The sequence below is a fragment of the Anoplopoma fimbria genome, chromosome 19, assembly GCF_027596085.1.
Source record: "Anoplopoma fimbria isolate UVic2021 breed Golden Eagle Sablefish chromosome 19, Afim_UVic_2022, whole genome shotgun sequence".
Classification (NCBI taxonomy): domain Eukaryota; kingdom Metazoa; phylum Chordata; class Actinopteri; order Perciformes; family Anoplopomatidae; genus Anoplopoma; species Anoplopoma fimbria.
Genome location: NC_072467.1, coordinates 10,729,285 through 10,741,956, shown reverse-complemented (window position 1 = coordinate 10,741,956; position 12,672 = coordinate 10,729,285). Strand labels below are relative to the sequence as shown.

At 38.5% G+C, this 12,672-nt stretch overlaps 1 protein-coding gene across 1 annotated transcript; it reads left to right on the top strand.

Annotated features, from left to right (window-relative positions):
• The first annotated feature begins 1,595 nt into the window (after positions 1-1,595).
• On the top strand, positions 1,596-11,788 carry fbxl9 (F-box and leucine rich repeat protein). The gene is made up of 11 exons (XM_054620253.1): positions 1,596-1,829; positions 2,869-2,970; positions 3,145-3,279; positions 4,418-4,597; positions 5,571-5,876; positions 7,199-7,415; positions 8,457-8,614; positions 8,696-8,911; positions 9,001-9,213; positions 9,295-9,512; positions 9,601-11,788. Exons 1-11 carry the CDS (start codon positions 1,776-1,778, stop codon positions 9,761-9,763), a joined length of 1,962 nt encoding a protein of 653 aa, XP_054476228.1. The 5' UTR covers positions 1,596-1,775; the 3' UTR covers positions 9,764-11,788.
• The last annotated feature ends 884 nt before the right edge of the window (positions 11,789-12,672 follow it).

Below are 12,672 nucleotides of genomic sequence, written 5' to 3'. Positions count from 1 at the left end.
GCATAGTAAAGCCATAACTGCGAACCTAGATCAGTCCTTTCTACAGAACTGAACTTCTTGTCTTTTTTTGCTGTTGTTGTCTGCTGACTGTTGGATTCTTTTGTTAACTTGAAATAACAAATTGCCTTAAACGTTTTGTAATTTACCTTATTGTTTTGTTGGTGTGAGTAGCTTGCTGATGTATTTACAAGGGGGTTTGAACAACAGCACAGACCCAGTTAACCTGTATTTAAGGTTGTAACAACATGAGCGTCTGTACCTCCATCATCAGATATGTTACAAATAATGTTGACAGGTCATTGTAAAGTCATTACATATTATTGTACATAGATTTCCAGTTGATCCCTGACTATCATAGCTTTAAGCATTGCGAGCTCAAACATCCCCTAGCCTCTTATCATCTCCAACACTGGATTTTACATGCTTATCAAAGCGATCAATGTATCAACAATCAATAACGTACAAAAATGTAGCCATCAGCACATGTAATACCAGTTTTACATATTTTATAACTATGGTTAACAATTTTATGTTCATGTTTTCTTCTGTTCGTTTTGTACAATAATGTAAATATATTTGTATGTTGAAATTTAGATCGATCACACTTTCTGTTCATTTAAAATCACTGTCCTGCTTTGTAGTGTCATGACATGTACATACATTCTAATAATGCTAAATATTTGTGCTGTAAATGTGTTAAGGATGCAGTAATGATGTCAGATTTATTGTTTTTGTATAGATGGTTTATTTTATCGATACAGCCTCAGAAGAGGAGCCCATAGACCAGCCAACCATACTGCCAGACAATCTGTAGAAAGGATTATCAATGTTGTTTCTCCTTATGGTTGTGTGTGTGTGTTGTGTTTGTGTGTGTGTGTTGGTTTGTGTGTGTGTGTGTGTGTGTATGTGATGAGAGGGGAGATATGTGTGCATAATGGACTCAAATGTGTGTGTATTTTAATGCCCTTAAAATTTTGTCACAGATGTATGTCTATCTTTTGTGAATAAATGACCTGTTTCAGCATAAATAGTCCTGAGTTTTATGTCTGACCTGCAGTGATCCATTTAGGTTAAAAAAGCCTGACAAACAACATGACAAACTGTTAAGTTAACCAACAAACCAAAACAGCAACAACTAAACAGGAAGCTCTTTGTGATAAAGTTGTTGTTGAAGATAACATGTGATTACCGGTTTTCTTCATTCCGCTTTATATAGACTAGGCCAATGATTTGTTTTAGTTAGTGCATTGATATGAACTTATTTGCAAAGACGGCATGCCCTATCATTTACAGTATATTTTGTAAAACACAGATATCAAGTTCTTTATCATTTCTGTTTAAAGGCAAACGGTATCATCCCGCCTTAAGTGCAAATACATTTTTCCATTTCGTAACGTCAAAGTGTATTGAGTGTTAGAAAACCACTCAGGCTAAGCAGTAGGGGACATGAGAGAAAACCCCATTTCCCACAATGCTCCGCACCTTTGACGTCGATGATTTCTCTCCGGTCAGCTGATCCTACTGAAGTCAGGGTGCCGATGGAAATGTACAGCCTGTGTGTGGAGCAAAGTAGCTTAGTGAGATGACAGCAGGCAACATAGCTGTTCATTGGCGGCCATTGATCATCTGATATCGGCAATGTTATCGATTAGTTAACTGTCAACGGCTTCCCCTTACACAGAAGCTGTTTTAACTTGTTCAGCTAGCTAGTGAATGGCTAACTGAGTCTCTTGTGATGGTCTGGAGTTCTTCATCATAACTAAGGAGAAGCTGAGATGGAAGACTGCAATGGGGAAGACCTAATAGAGACACCTGAGCTTCCTCTGGAGGTGAGTGACTGAAGGATAGGATTTATTTGTGTTGTTTACAGAAACACCTCATAACCAGAGACTGTGCTTATAACCCTCCATACCCCCCTGTGCTCCGGAAGAACAAAGGTTGTCATATTTAGATTACTTTTTTTTTTTTTTTTTTAAACATAATTTAAGTTATTTGGATGTAACAAACACATCAAAATATATGTATATATTTTATGAATAATAATAATAATAGTTTTTATAATGTGTCTTGTAAAGGACATGCGGTCAATATTCCGCAAAAAGTAGATTACAAGGCACAATTTGGTATTAATAAAATAATCTTTCTTATTTGATGAATATTGGAAAAAAATATGAAACAACATTTCAAACCTGCTCTAATGCCCTGGCTCTCTTCCTCCTAATCTTCTGATGGCTCAAAATCTGTCTCTCAATCAATTAGTTTTTACAAATTCGTTTCTGCCTCATTCCTGTTTCCTGAACTGCGAAAATATGTTTGAAGATGAGAAGAAGCAGATCTCATTGTCTAGGAAATGGGTAAAAATTAGTTTTTTTTAAAAAAGGCTTACAATTAATATATATATAATAACACACACTTTTAAATTTGTAATATAATAAAATGAAACTACATACTTATAATAAACAGATACATTTGACCACTCAACTCCCTTACTGCCTTAAAACTTGTTTCCCGTCATTCTCTGTTGTCTATAAAGCCCAGGATGTGGTTTTCACAGTACATTCAGATAACCTGCATGCATTGTGTTTAAAGGAAAGGTCTCAGTGTCATGACCTCTGTTGAGGACATAAATAAATTGTCATGTTGCAGGAGTTTGTCAGTAGAGAAACAGTGACATTCCTCTGCCGGTGGATGATGACTGGTAATGACATACTGTTCATACTGTCAAAGGACAGCATATCATTCAGTCAAACAGTATGCTGTCATTTCAGTTAATACAATCCAGTCAGGTGACCCTGGGGTGTATTTTTCTCTTCCAGGGTCTTTCAACTTTAACGTGATCTAATGCTATATTTCCATCCCTTGCTGCAGATCATAGTTTACATCCTGAGCTTTCTTCACACTTCAGACAGGAAGGAAGCATCGCTGGTCTGCCGCAGCTGGTACTATGCCAGTCAAGACTCACACTTTCAGGTGATTTGCTTCAGAGCATAATGCAGCATCCATCTTCATAATACATATTTCATAGGCTGTAGAGCCACAGTTTTGATAACTTGAAAGACCTCTCTGGAAGGATCTGCTTTACCATGTATGCTATAGGACAAAGAAAACCCAATGCTACCTCTCTTTCTTCTTTTCTTTGTGCAGAAGAATGTCACCTTCTGCTTCCCGGCTTCAGCCTCGTCTCTGGAGCTGATCAGAGGTCTGGGCAGAAAGTCACGCTGCAGTCTTATTATCAGCCAGCTTGATGGGTTCAGTATGTCCAGATCACTGCTTCTGGAGGTGCAGTATGCTATTACGATTAAAAAAATGTCACTACTTGGGTTATCATAAGTTCGGATAGTTACTGTCTCATCCATATTTATTTTCTCCATTCTTTTCATAGCTAAAAACAAAAGCTAAGGAGATTAGTATTGACTACATGATATTATTGTAAAATGTTCTAATTGCCAAAGCTTCAATTTAAGAATATGCTAAACTGAACATATATATATTACTAATTCATCTGAAGAACACCTGAAGCTTCCCCATGAACCCAAAATAAATAATGCTTTGTGAGGTTAAACAAGACAAATTGGAAGTAGAAGTTGATGGGTGAAATATCTAATTGGGGAGCATTTTTGATTGTCTGTGTTTGTGTATCTCTTCCATCTGTACTGAAACAGTAGCTTTTGTTGTAGAAATGACATCGCTGCTGTCATGTGAGTTCTGATTTAGATTAGTGTTGTGATTTCACTTGAAATGATCACACGCTTCGTTGTGATACCAGAGTCTTCCCGCACCTCGAGGGCTTATGAAAGCCTTTTTGAAGAAATCTGGGCAAACCCAAGTTGAGTGGATTTAATTTAACTTAGAAACACATTGCCTTCAGGTCCTCCCTGCTGAAAGGATAACATTGTAGTCAACCAGGAACAAGAATTGTACATTGTGTTGAATATTTGCACGGCAGCACTCTTATCATTTAGATTTCCCGTCAAACTGACCAGGATAAAGTACAGCCATAATTAATTGTGGTCCAAAGTTCAGAGCAGCTGCAGTAGGTACTGCGGAATTCACACTTATTATCCCTTATCACTATATCAATAATCTGGGTGTGTGTGAGTGTGAACATGCAATCATTGAATTTACCATTAAAGCTTTTGTGGGCAACTAAGTTGTAAAACCTCAACTTTTGCAACACAGTCGAATCTACTAGTGCTTACATTAATTCAGCATGTCAATGTCGGAGTTGTTTTATTTTAGGAAATTTGCTATAACCATCACACATTGTCCTAACGTCATTTCTCAGTCCTCCTGCCATCGTTTACTACAACCTCTTTTATTATCCTCTCTTTGAATTCTCATCATGTCTTCCCTCTGTGTGTCTCCCTTTGTGTGTGATCGTCTCTGCTATCTCTTTTTGTCTCTCTCCCTTCTTTAGGTGGGTCTGAGCTTGGGCTCTAAGTTGGAGAGCTTGGCCCTGCCTGGTAGCAGTATAACAGAGGCCTCTCTGCTTGCACTCCTCCCTCGCCTCACCTCCCTCCGCAGGCTGGACCTCAGGGGCCTGGACAGCCTCTTCATGTCTGGGGCTTTCCTCTCCAGGGAGGAGCACAGACAGCAGGTATTATACATTATATTATGTAATAGTGAGGTGGAGGGCTGAGGCAGACAATTGTTTAAAAAGACCTTAGCTGAATATCTTGCAAACATGTCTTGACCATCCTGTAAATCCATTCATCCAGCATAATCCTTGTTTGAACACTGAAGATGAAATAACAATAAATACTAACAACAAAACTTGACCAAAGCCATTTTGGTTACTGACACACTGCAAATGCAAAGAACAAAGATTGTATGCATTCTTTCCCCAAAGTCAAAACACGGTAATTACATGTTTGGTTCAATTTAATTTGGTGAAATGGTGCCTTACTTTTTGAGAGACCCTTTTACCTATGATTAGTTTATGATAAAGTAATGATGCTTTCCTAGTAACCAATCAGGCTAATGAAAAATTGTTACTAATATTGTATTGTAGTTTTTAAAAAGGAAGTAATGATAGCTATCAGTTTTGGGGCATTCGGTAAAAAAGTGGCTAATATGTAGATTCATATGAGCTTGTGATTTGACACTGATCCTTAACGTTGTATGTAGCAGTCTGGCCTCAAGAATTGTTAGTTATTTTCTGACATTCATGCAAGTTGTTGCAGTTGAGCTACTTTTAAATCACATAATCACATAAAGTCTATTAAAATGTAAAGGTATTAATGGTATTATTTTCTGAATAAATATTAACAGTTGAAAGACAGAAAGACACTTAACGATATAGGTTATATGTACATTTAATTCCTTTGAATTAACAGAGTTCTTTTTTGGGTATTTGTAGTAGCGTTACCAGCGTCTTAAGACAAGTCACTAAAAATGTAATCACAAGGGTGACTCATGGCATTCCCCTCAGTATTACAGCAGATAAATATAGCCTCCCCTTTCATGCTTGTTCTGAACAGTACATTTCTATTGATATTGATTTTTACAACTTTATTGTTTTTCCACCTGTAGTAATGCTCCATATTCAGGTCAAAATCTTCTTGTTTCAGGTGAGGGCAGCTCTGTCTGGTCTGGAGGAGCTGGATCTGTCCGACCTGCGGTACCTCTCCGACGTCACTTTCAACCGGCTCACGGGCTGTACCCCTCGCCTCCGCCGCCTCTCGCTGGCCGGCTGCCATATCGCCTTTGAGTTCGACCCATATCGAGGGTGCCCGGTGGGAGACGTTAAGGACTCGTCAGCATTGCTGTCACTGAGGAATTTGCGGAGGTTGTTAACAGAGCAGAAATCCACCATCGTAGCTCTGGACCTCAGCAGAACCTCTATTACCCCTGAGTCACTACGCACTATTGCACAGGTCAGCTTGCATTTAGTCCCTGCAACAGGTTATTTATGGATTAAGCAGCCAGGATGATTCTTCTCAAATGAAACTGCTCAAGTCATATCTCATCACCTACAGTGGGTACGGAGAGTATTCAGACCCAGTATTCACTCTTTGTTTCATTGCAGCCATTTGCTAAAATCGAAAAAGTTCATTTTTTTCGCATTAATGTACACTCAGCAACCCATCTTGACAGAAAAAAACAGAAATGTAGAAATTTTTGCAAATTTATTAAAAAAGAAAAACTGAAATATCACATGGTCATAAGTATTCAGACCCTTTGCTGTGACACTCATATTTAACTCACATGCTGTCCATTTCTTCTGATCCTCCTTGAGATGGTTCTACTCCTTCATTGGAGTCCAGCTGTGTTTAATTAAACTGATTGCACTCACAGTGCATGTCAGAACAAATGAGAATCATGAGGTCGAAGGAACTGCCCAAGGAGCTCAGAGACAGAATTGTGGCAAGGCACAGATCTGGCCAAGGTTACAAAAGAATTTCTGCAGCACTCAAGGTTCCTAAGAGCACAGTGGCCTCCATAATCCTTAAATGGAAGAAGTATGGGATGACCAGAACTCTTCCTAGACCTGGCCGTCCAGCCAAACTGAGCAATCGTGGGAGAAGAGCCTTGGTGAGAGAGGTAAAGAAGAACCCAAAGATCACTGTGGCTGAGCTCCAGAGATGCAGTAGGGAGATGGGAGAAAGTTCCACAAAGTCAACTATCACTGCAGCCCTCCACCAGTCGGGGCTTTATGGCAGAGTGGCCCGACGGAAGCCTCTCCTCAGTGCAAGACATATGAAAGCCCGCATAGAGTTTGCCAAAAAACACATGGAGGACTCCCAAACTATGAGAAATAAGATTCTCTGGTCTGATGAGACCAAGATTGAACTTTTTGGCGTTAATTCTAAGCGGTATGTGTGGAGAAAACCAGGCACTGCTCATCACCTGCCCAATACAATCCCAACAGTGAAACATGGTGGTGGCAGCGTTTTTTCTGTCAAGATGGGTTGCTGAGTGTACATTAATGCGAAAAAAATGAACTTTTTCGATTTTAGCAAATGGCTGCAATGAAACAAAGAGTGAAAAATTTAAAGGGGTCTGAATACTTTCCGTACCCACTGTATGTGCTGGTTTATGCAGAGACAATGCTTTATTCTGATCATTTATGATGTTGAATCTTTTCATGATTTTATGGTGTACTCTAACTTCTTTGAAGATAAGAGTTTCACTTTCTTGTCATCATAGAAAACACATATTCTACTTTTTTAAATTCCTGATATTTACTGTGTTTCAGGTTCAGGATTTGGTCTTAGAGGAACTGTGTCTGCACGGCTGTAAGGAGCTGACTGACTACTCCATGGAGGTTCTGGTGAAGCACCAGCCGAGCCTCCAAAGACTGGACATCAGTGCCTGCACTGAGCTGACCAGCAGGTCTGTAGAGGCCATAGCACGGGGCCTTAAGTCACTGACACACCTCTCCTTGTCTCGCGATTGGAGGATCACTGAAAAAGGTACAGACAGTATATTTTTGTTTTTGTGTGTATCATACAAAAGTTTATTTTGTTAAGATAGCAAAACTAAAAGTTTTAACGCTTTGCTCAGTGGCCATTAGAAGCCTGTGTTTATTACAGCTTACAACATCAGAGCTGAATCAGTAGCTGCTCTTAAGTGCCTTATCAAAACTAAATTAAAAACTAAATGCTGTATCCCGTTCGGAGCATGAAAGAGTTCAGCAAATTTGTCCAATTATGAAATACTGTTGCACAAAGTTAACACTTTTCCCTGATGGTGCCACTGAAGAAACACACATAGGGTCCACATTGAAATGGGTTTATCCTCCAGGGAGCATGAATGTGTTCAAAAAATCTTACAGCAGCCCCCTTTATGAGATTTTAATATTTTTGTGTTAAAGTGAAAATTTTGGCCTTATGCTGGTGCTAGCACAAAAATCAGAGGATCACTAAACACATTAGGATTCATTCTCCAGGGACCATTAATATCCACAACACGAAAATTCAACCATTTTTTTTAAACCTTGTCATTGATTAAAGGTGATAGTCAATGACAATATATGACCCGATGGTGGTGCAAGACGAAAGATCAAAAGGTCACTGTAATGATGTAACTCTTCATAATTAATGTTACACAATCTGGCTAGTACCTGCTGATCAATAAAGAATTATGTGGGTTTAAGTTGTGTTTATTGTGAAATATTTTCCCTTTTTTACAACCACCATGCACATTAGAGAGGTAATGCACACCTAAACATGTTTTTTGAGCTGCAAACTAAATTATATTACTTTACTGTAATAAAACACGACAGCCATCTACTGTTTTTAACCTTCCCAGGCAAATGTTGACAGAGTTGACCGGTTTGGTCTAATCTATGTCATGAAATTGATATCATGATAGAAGATAAGATAAGATAAGATAATCCTTTATTAGTCCCGCAGCGGGGAAATTTGCAGAACATTGAAGCCCTCTTATCAGGGGTGGGGTTTTCTCTAGCAAGGGCTTGCAACTCGTGACTCACACATCCACATCATCCACAGGCCTTGCTGACCTTTTGTCTATGTCGTTCCTGAGGAGTCTGGATCTGTCTGAGTGTCTGCATGTCAGCGGAACAGAGATAGTGAAAGGCTTGTCGGGATCCAAAGCTGCCAGAGCACAGCTGGAGACACTCAGCCTCAAGGGCTGCACCTACATTAGGGTAGGTCAGTATATGTTTGTTTACATGTGTGTCTCTGTGAAAAATACATGGAAAAAACTTTCCTCTTCCTCCTCTTTTCAGGATTTCGCAGTTTTCTCTCTCACCCAGCTTCTAGGGGACACTATCCGTGAGCTTGATTTGACGTCATGTGTCAACGTGACTGACTTGTCTGTGCGTGCAATAGCCACGTACCTGCAGAAGCTGGTAGTTCTGCGGCTCGGCTGGTGTAAAGAAGTCACAGACTGGGGTCTGCTCGGGATTGAGGAAACGACGAAAAGTGAGCCTGACCAGGAGACGGTGAGAACCACAGACGTGTGAAAGCTGTCAGAGAAGTTTACAGTACATGTACTTTTTGTGGTAAAGTAATAAAAAGTGTAATTCAACAGGGAGATAAGGGTCCCAGGTTCACCCGTACCTTTGGCAACATGGGCTTCTTCAAGCCGCCACGTTTGCCGTTTGAGGAGCGACCCAAGCTGGTGACACAGAATGACCTGCAGCAGTTCAAACAGCAGGCTGGAGCTTCACTTTTAGCGCTCAACAGGCTGCAGGAGCTGGACCTCTCTGCCTGCCCCAAACTCACTGACAGCAGCATCACACAGGTAGGAAGCTGAGGAGAGGCAAAAGGTAGTACCGTAGGAATGCAGATGATTTGAATTTAATATTTTACCTCATCTCTTCAGGTGGTGCATTACCCAAACCTTTGCCGTCTGTCCCTCTCCATGCTGCCGGAGATCTCTGATGCCAGCTTGGCGTCAGTAGCTTGGCACTGCCGCAGCCTCACCAGCCTGGCACTCAGCCACTGCCCAGGTATCAGTGACCGTGGAGTGGCACAAGCTGTACCGTACCTACACAGGCTGCAGCATCTCTACCTCTCCTGTTGTAACAACATCACGGACAGGTGAGTGGCACACAGCTCCACGTCTACTGTATCTGTAGCAATGGGTTTGTGGATAAATTCCTGAATTCTTGACCTTTGAACCCTGCAGATCTTTGTTCCTCCTGATGCAGCACTGTCCCCGTCTGCGAACACTCGACATCTCAAGGTGCAAAAACATATCTGTAACAACTGTGGACCTCCTTCAATGTCAGCTGCCCTTCTTGGAAAATGTCCACTACAAATTTATAGGTGGGGCTAATCCTACCATGTGACTGATTGACCAAATGTCCACTGCATGATGACTGTTGGTCCTTTTCAGTAACTAAACGTTCTGACCAAAGCCTGCTCTGTGAGTTGGGCTCAACTATATGTCATCCGGTAAGTGATTTTATAAGTCTCTTCTTTGTGAGACAGATGCCACTTGAATGAAACTAATGTGGAAGTAAACATTTCATATTTTTGTTTATGCTTGGATTCAAACAAAAAGGCAGGGCAGACAAAACTGTAACCGACTGAAATATCACACACCCTTGCCATAATATTTCAAGACCATCAGCAGTTTGGACCAAGCATGAAAAGATTGAATGTAATGTTTATGTCAGTTTATGTGGTGCATCATCACGGAGGGCACAGATTTCATCTAAGTATGTGTACAAGTATATGTTAAAACTAAAAGAAACCCTGAAAGAAAAGAAGAAAAAAAGTACCACAGTATCTCATTATAGTTCGAATGTGAATTGTTGTCTTGTACATTTTGTTTTTATGAGGAAGATGTCGCCCAAACTAAAGACTTTGCTCATTGTGTTAATTGTCTTGAAGAAACAAGGTGCTTTATCTACGCTTAAAGTTTAGGCAGAGAAAAATGAAAGACGCTGTCCCATAAGGAATTATGTTGAGATTGAAAGATTAAAAAAAAAAAAAATATATATATATATATATATATATATAAAGGAGGGCAAGACTTTATTTGGAGCTCACGCTGTATAGCATTAGTGACAGTACTTTTGACTTTTCTTGATTATTTATTTTTTTAACAACAAAAAAGGAGAAATATTTTTCTATCAATCACAGTTCTGTATTGCTTAAGAAGAAGTAAAGATGGATATGAAGTGAAATAGTTGTCCTCAAATTGTTTCCTCAACTTCAACTTTTAGACCAAGATACATTTGAATCTCATGTTATTTTTAACCTATTGTTTGGATTCAGTTCAAATTTGCACTAAAATTGCCTGATATTTGCCCAATACTTCAAAGCAATTTGATTATTCAAATATGTATATGTTATAAAACTACAGCCGAGAGGTTTTTAAATACAAAGTGTTCATAGGCGTACATTTCCCAAATTCCTTTTAAAAGAAAGTTAATTTAACTTAAAGGAACAGTAAGTAGGATTTAGGGGGATTTATTGGAAGAAATTGAATATATTATTCCTAATTATGTTTTCATTATTGTACGATGACCTGAAACTAAGAAATGTTGTGTTCTCGTTACCTTAGAATGAGCCATATATATCTAAATATGGAGCTGGTTCACTGTCCGCCATGTCGCACTGCTGTGTTTCGGCATACCAAGTACTGGCTCTAGAGAGACCCTTTTGCATTTTTACATTACCTGATGATGATATTTTGGTACGAAACTTGTACAAAAACAATAAAGGTGGTGCAGTAAAGCAAAATGTTTAAAGTAAGGAGAAAATGGATTTTAAAAGTTAATATATCACAAAGTTAAAAAAAATAAAAAAATGTTATACTTTTGAAAATGTATAAAACATTTAATTTAAACACCATGGAACCCTATGGAGCACAATATTTAAAATTGTATCTCTTACAATGTTTAAACTAGACACTCCAAGCTCCGCCATAATATATACTGTTACCACTTTTAAAGATTTTGTACAGATTTTTGAAATTCTTTTTAGTTTTCAAGGTATTCTTATTTCCATACTCTCCATTCATTCTATATTTCATTTCCTACAACTTACAGAATTATAAGAAACTAAGAAACTTCATGTTGCTTATAAAATACTCTGAGTTCTAAGCAATGTTTCCTATTTTTGGTCCGCCTGGTCTGTTTTTGTAATAATACATGTATAACCTCAACACTGTAATGCAGAATGACATCATTTACAATCTCTTTTTCCACGACAAACTGCTCTATCAGAATATGTACGCTACACTGATGTAACATGAATGTATAACTAGTTATATCACCATAAATACAAAAGGAAAACAAAAATGGAAATTGAATCTCAGATATTTATTCAAATCTGTATCTGTATCACTTCCTCTACTACATTATTGCGTCATTGTAATTCAGTCCTTCACCTCTCCTCTTCTAACATTATATCTAGTCCCTGCTTATTACCTGCTGGGCTGCCAAAAAGTGATGGTCTACCAAAAACAGATTGCAGTTAAATGGAGCATTGGCAGCCGTTGGCTGCATGTAACGCTGTATCCGCAAATTTATAATCTACAACTGCTCTCATCCGGATCAAACACTCATTATGTGCAAATACACACATCTTTAAGTCTGTGGTAATTCCTTGGGAAAATTAAATGTTTCTTATTACCGAATTATCATAAATGTTGCCAAACAAGTGTTTGCAGTTTAGTTATCAGGCATTACATTTAGGCAATATAGTTAAAACTATTGTGTTTGGTATGGCTAATATCCTTGTGTGCTCTGTGCCCTTAATTATGACCATCCATGTACTTTGTACCAGTTCAAATATCGTTAAAGAGATATCAAAGTATGCAATGTAGAAATGTCAACTAATTCATAAAAAGTCATATTATAGTATGCCAGAAACATTTCAATCAAACATTCATAGTTTAATGTGTAAAGAAAAAAAACATAGAACGGCATTACTCATTGTATAGTATTTCAATAAAAGTCATAAAAAAGTAGTCATAATGCAGTATAGTGATATTGTATATCAATCAAAGATGAGAATGTTATATCTCCTATATGGTCAACTCTAAGAAGTTAGGTCTTCACCCACTCGACCTGGGTTCATTTCCTGTATGGGAAGACAATATAATAATGGCATATGGGATAGAAAAAGTTATACTGTAGTATGTTGAGAAAAAAAAGTCAGCATTGTTTCTTGAAAAAGTAAAAGAAAAAAAATGTCATAGTATAGTATTTTTTAAGAGTTTAGTCAGAAATAAGTCATATAATAG

What these genes read in the sequence shown, in the direction of transcription:
- fbxl9 (XM_054620253.1), top strand. Translation starts at nt 1,776, where the DNA reads ATGGAAGACTGCAATGGGGAAGACCTAATAGAGACACCTGAGCTTCCT. An exon ending in CACCTGAGCTTCCTCTGGAG is followed by an intron (nt 1,830 to 2,868) that starts GTGAGTGACTGA and finishes CCCTTGCTGCAG; the next exon opens with ATCATAGTTTACATCCTGAG. An exon ending in AGGGCTGCACCTACATTAGG is followed by an intron (nt 8,615 to 8,695) that starts GTAGGTCAGTAT and finishes TCCTCTTTTCAG; the next exon opens with GATTTCGCAGTTTTCTCTCT.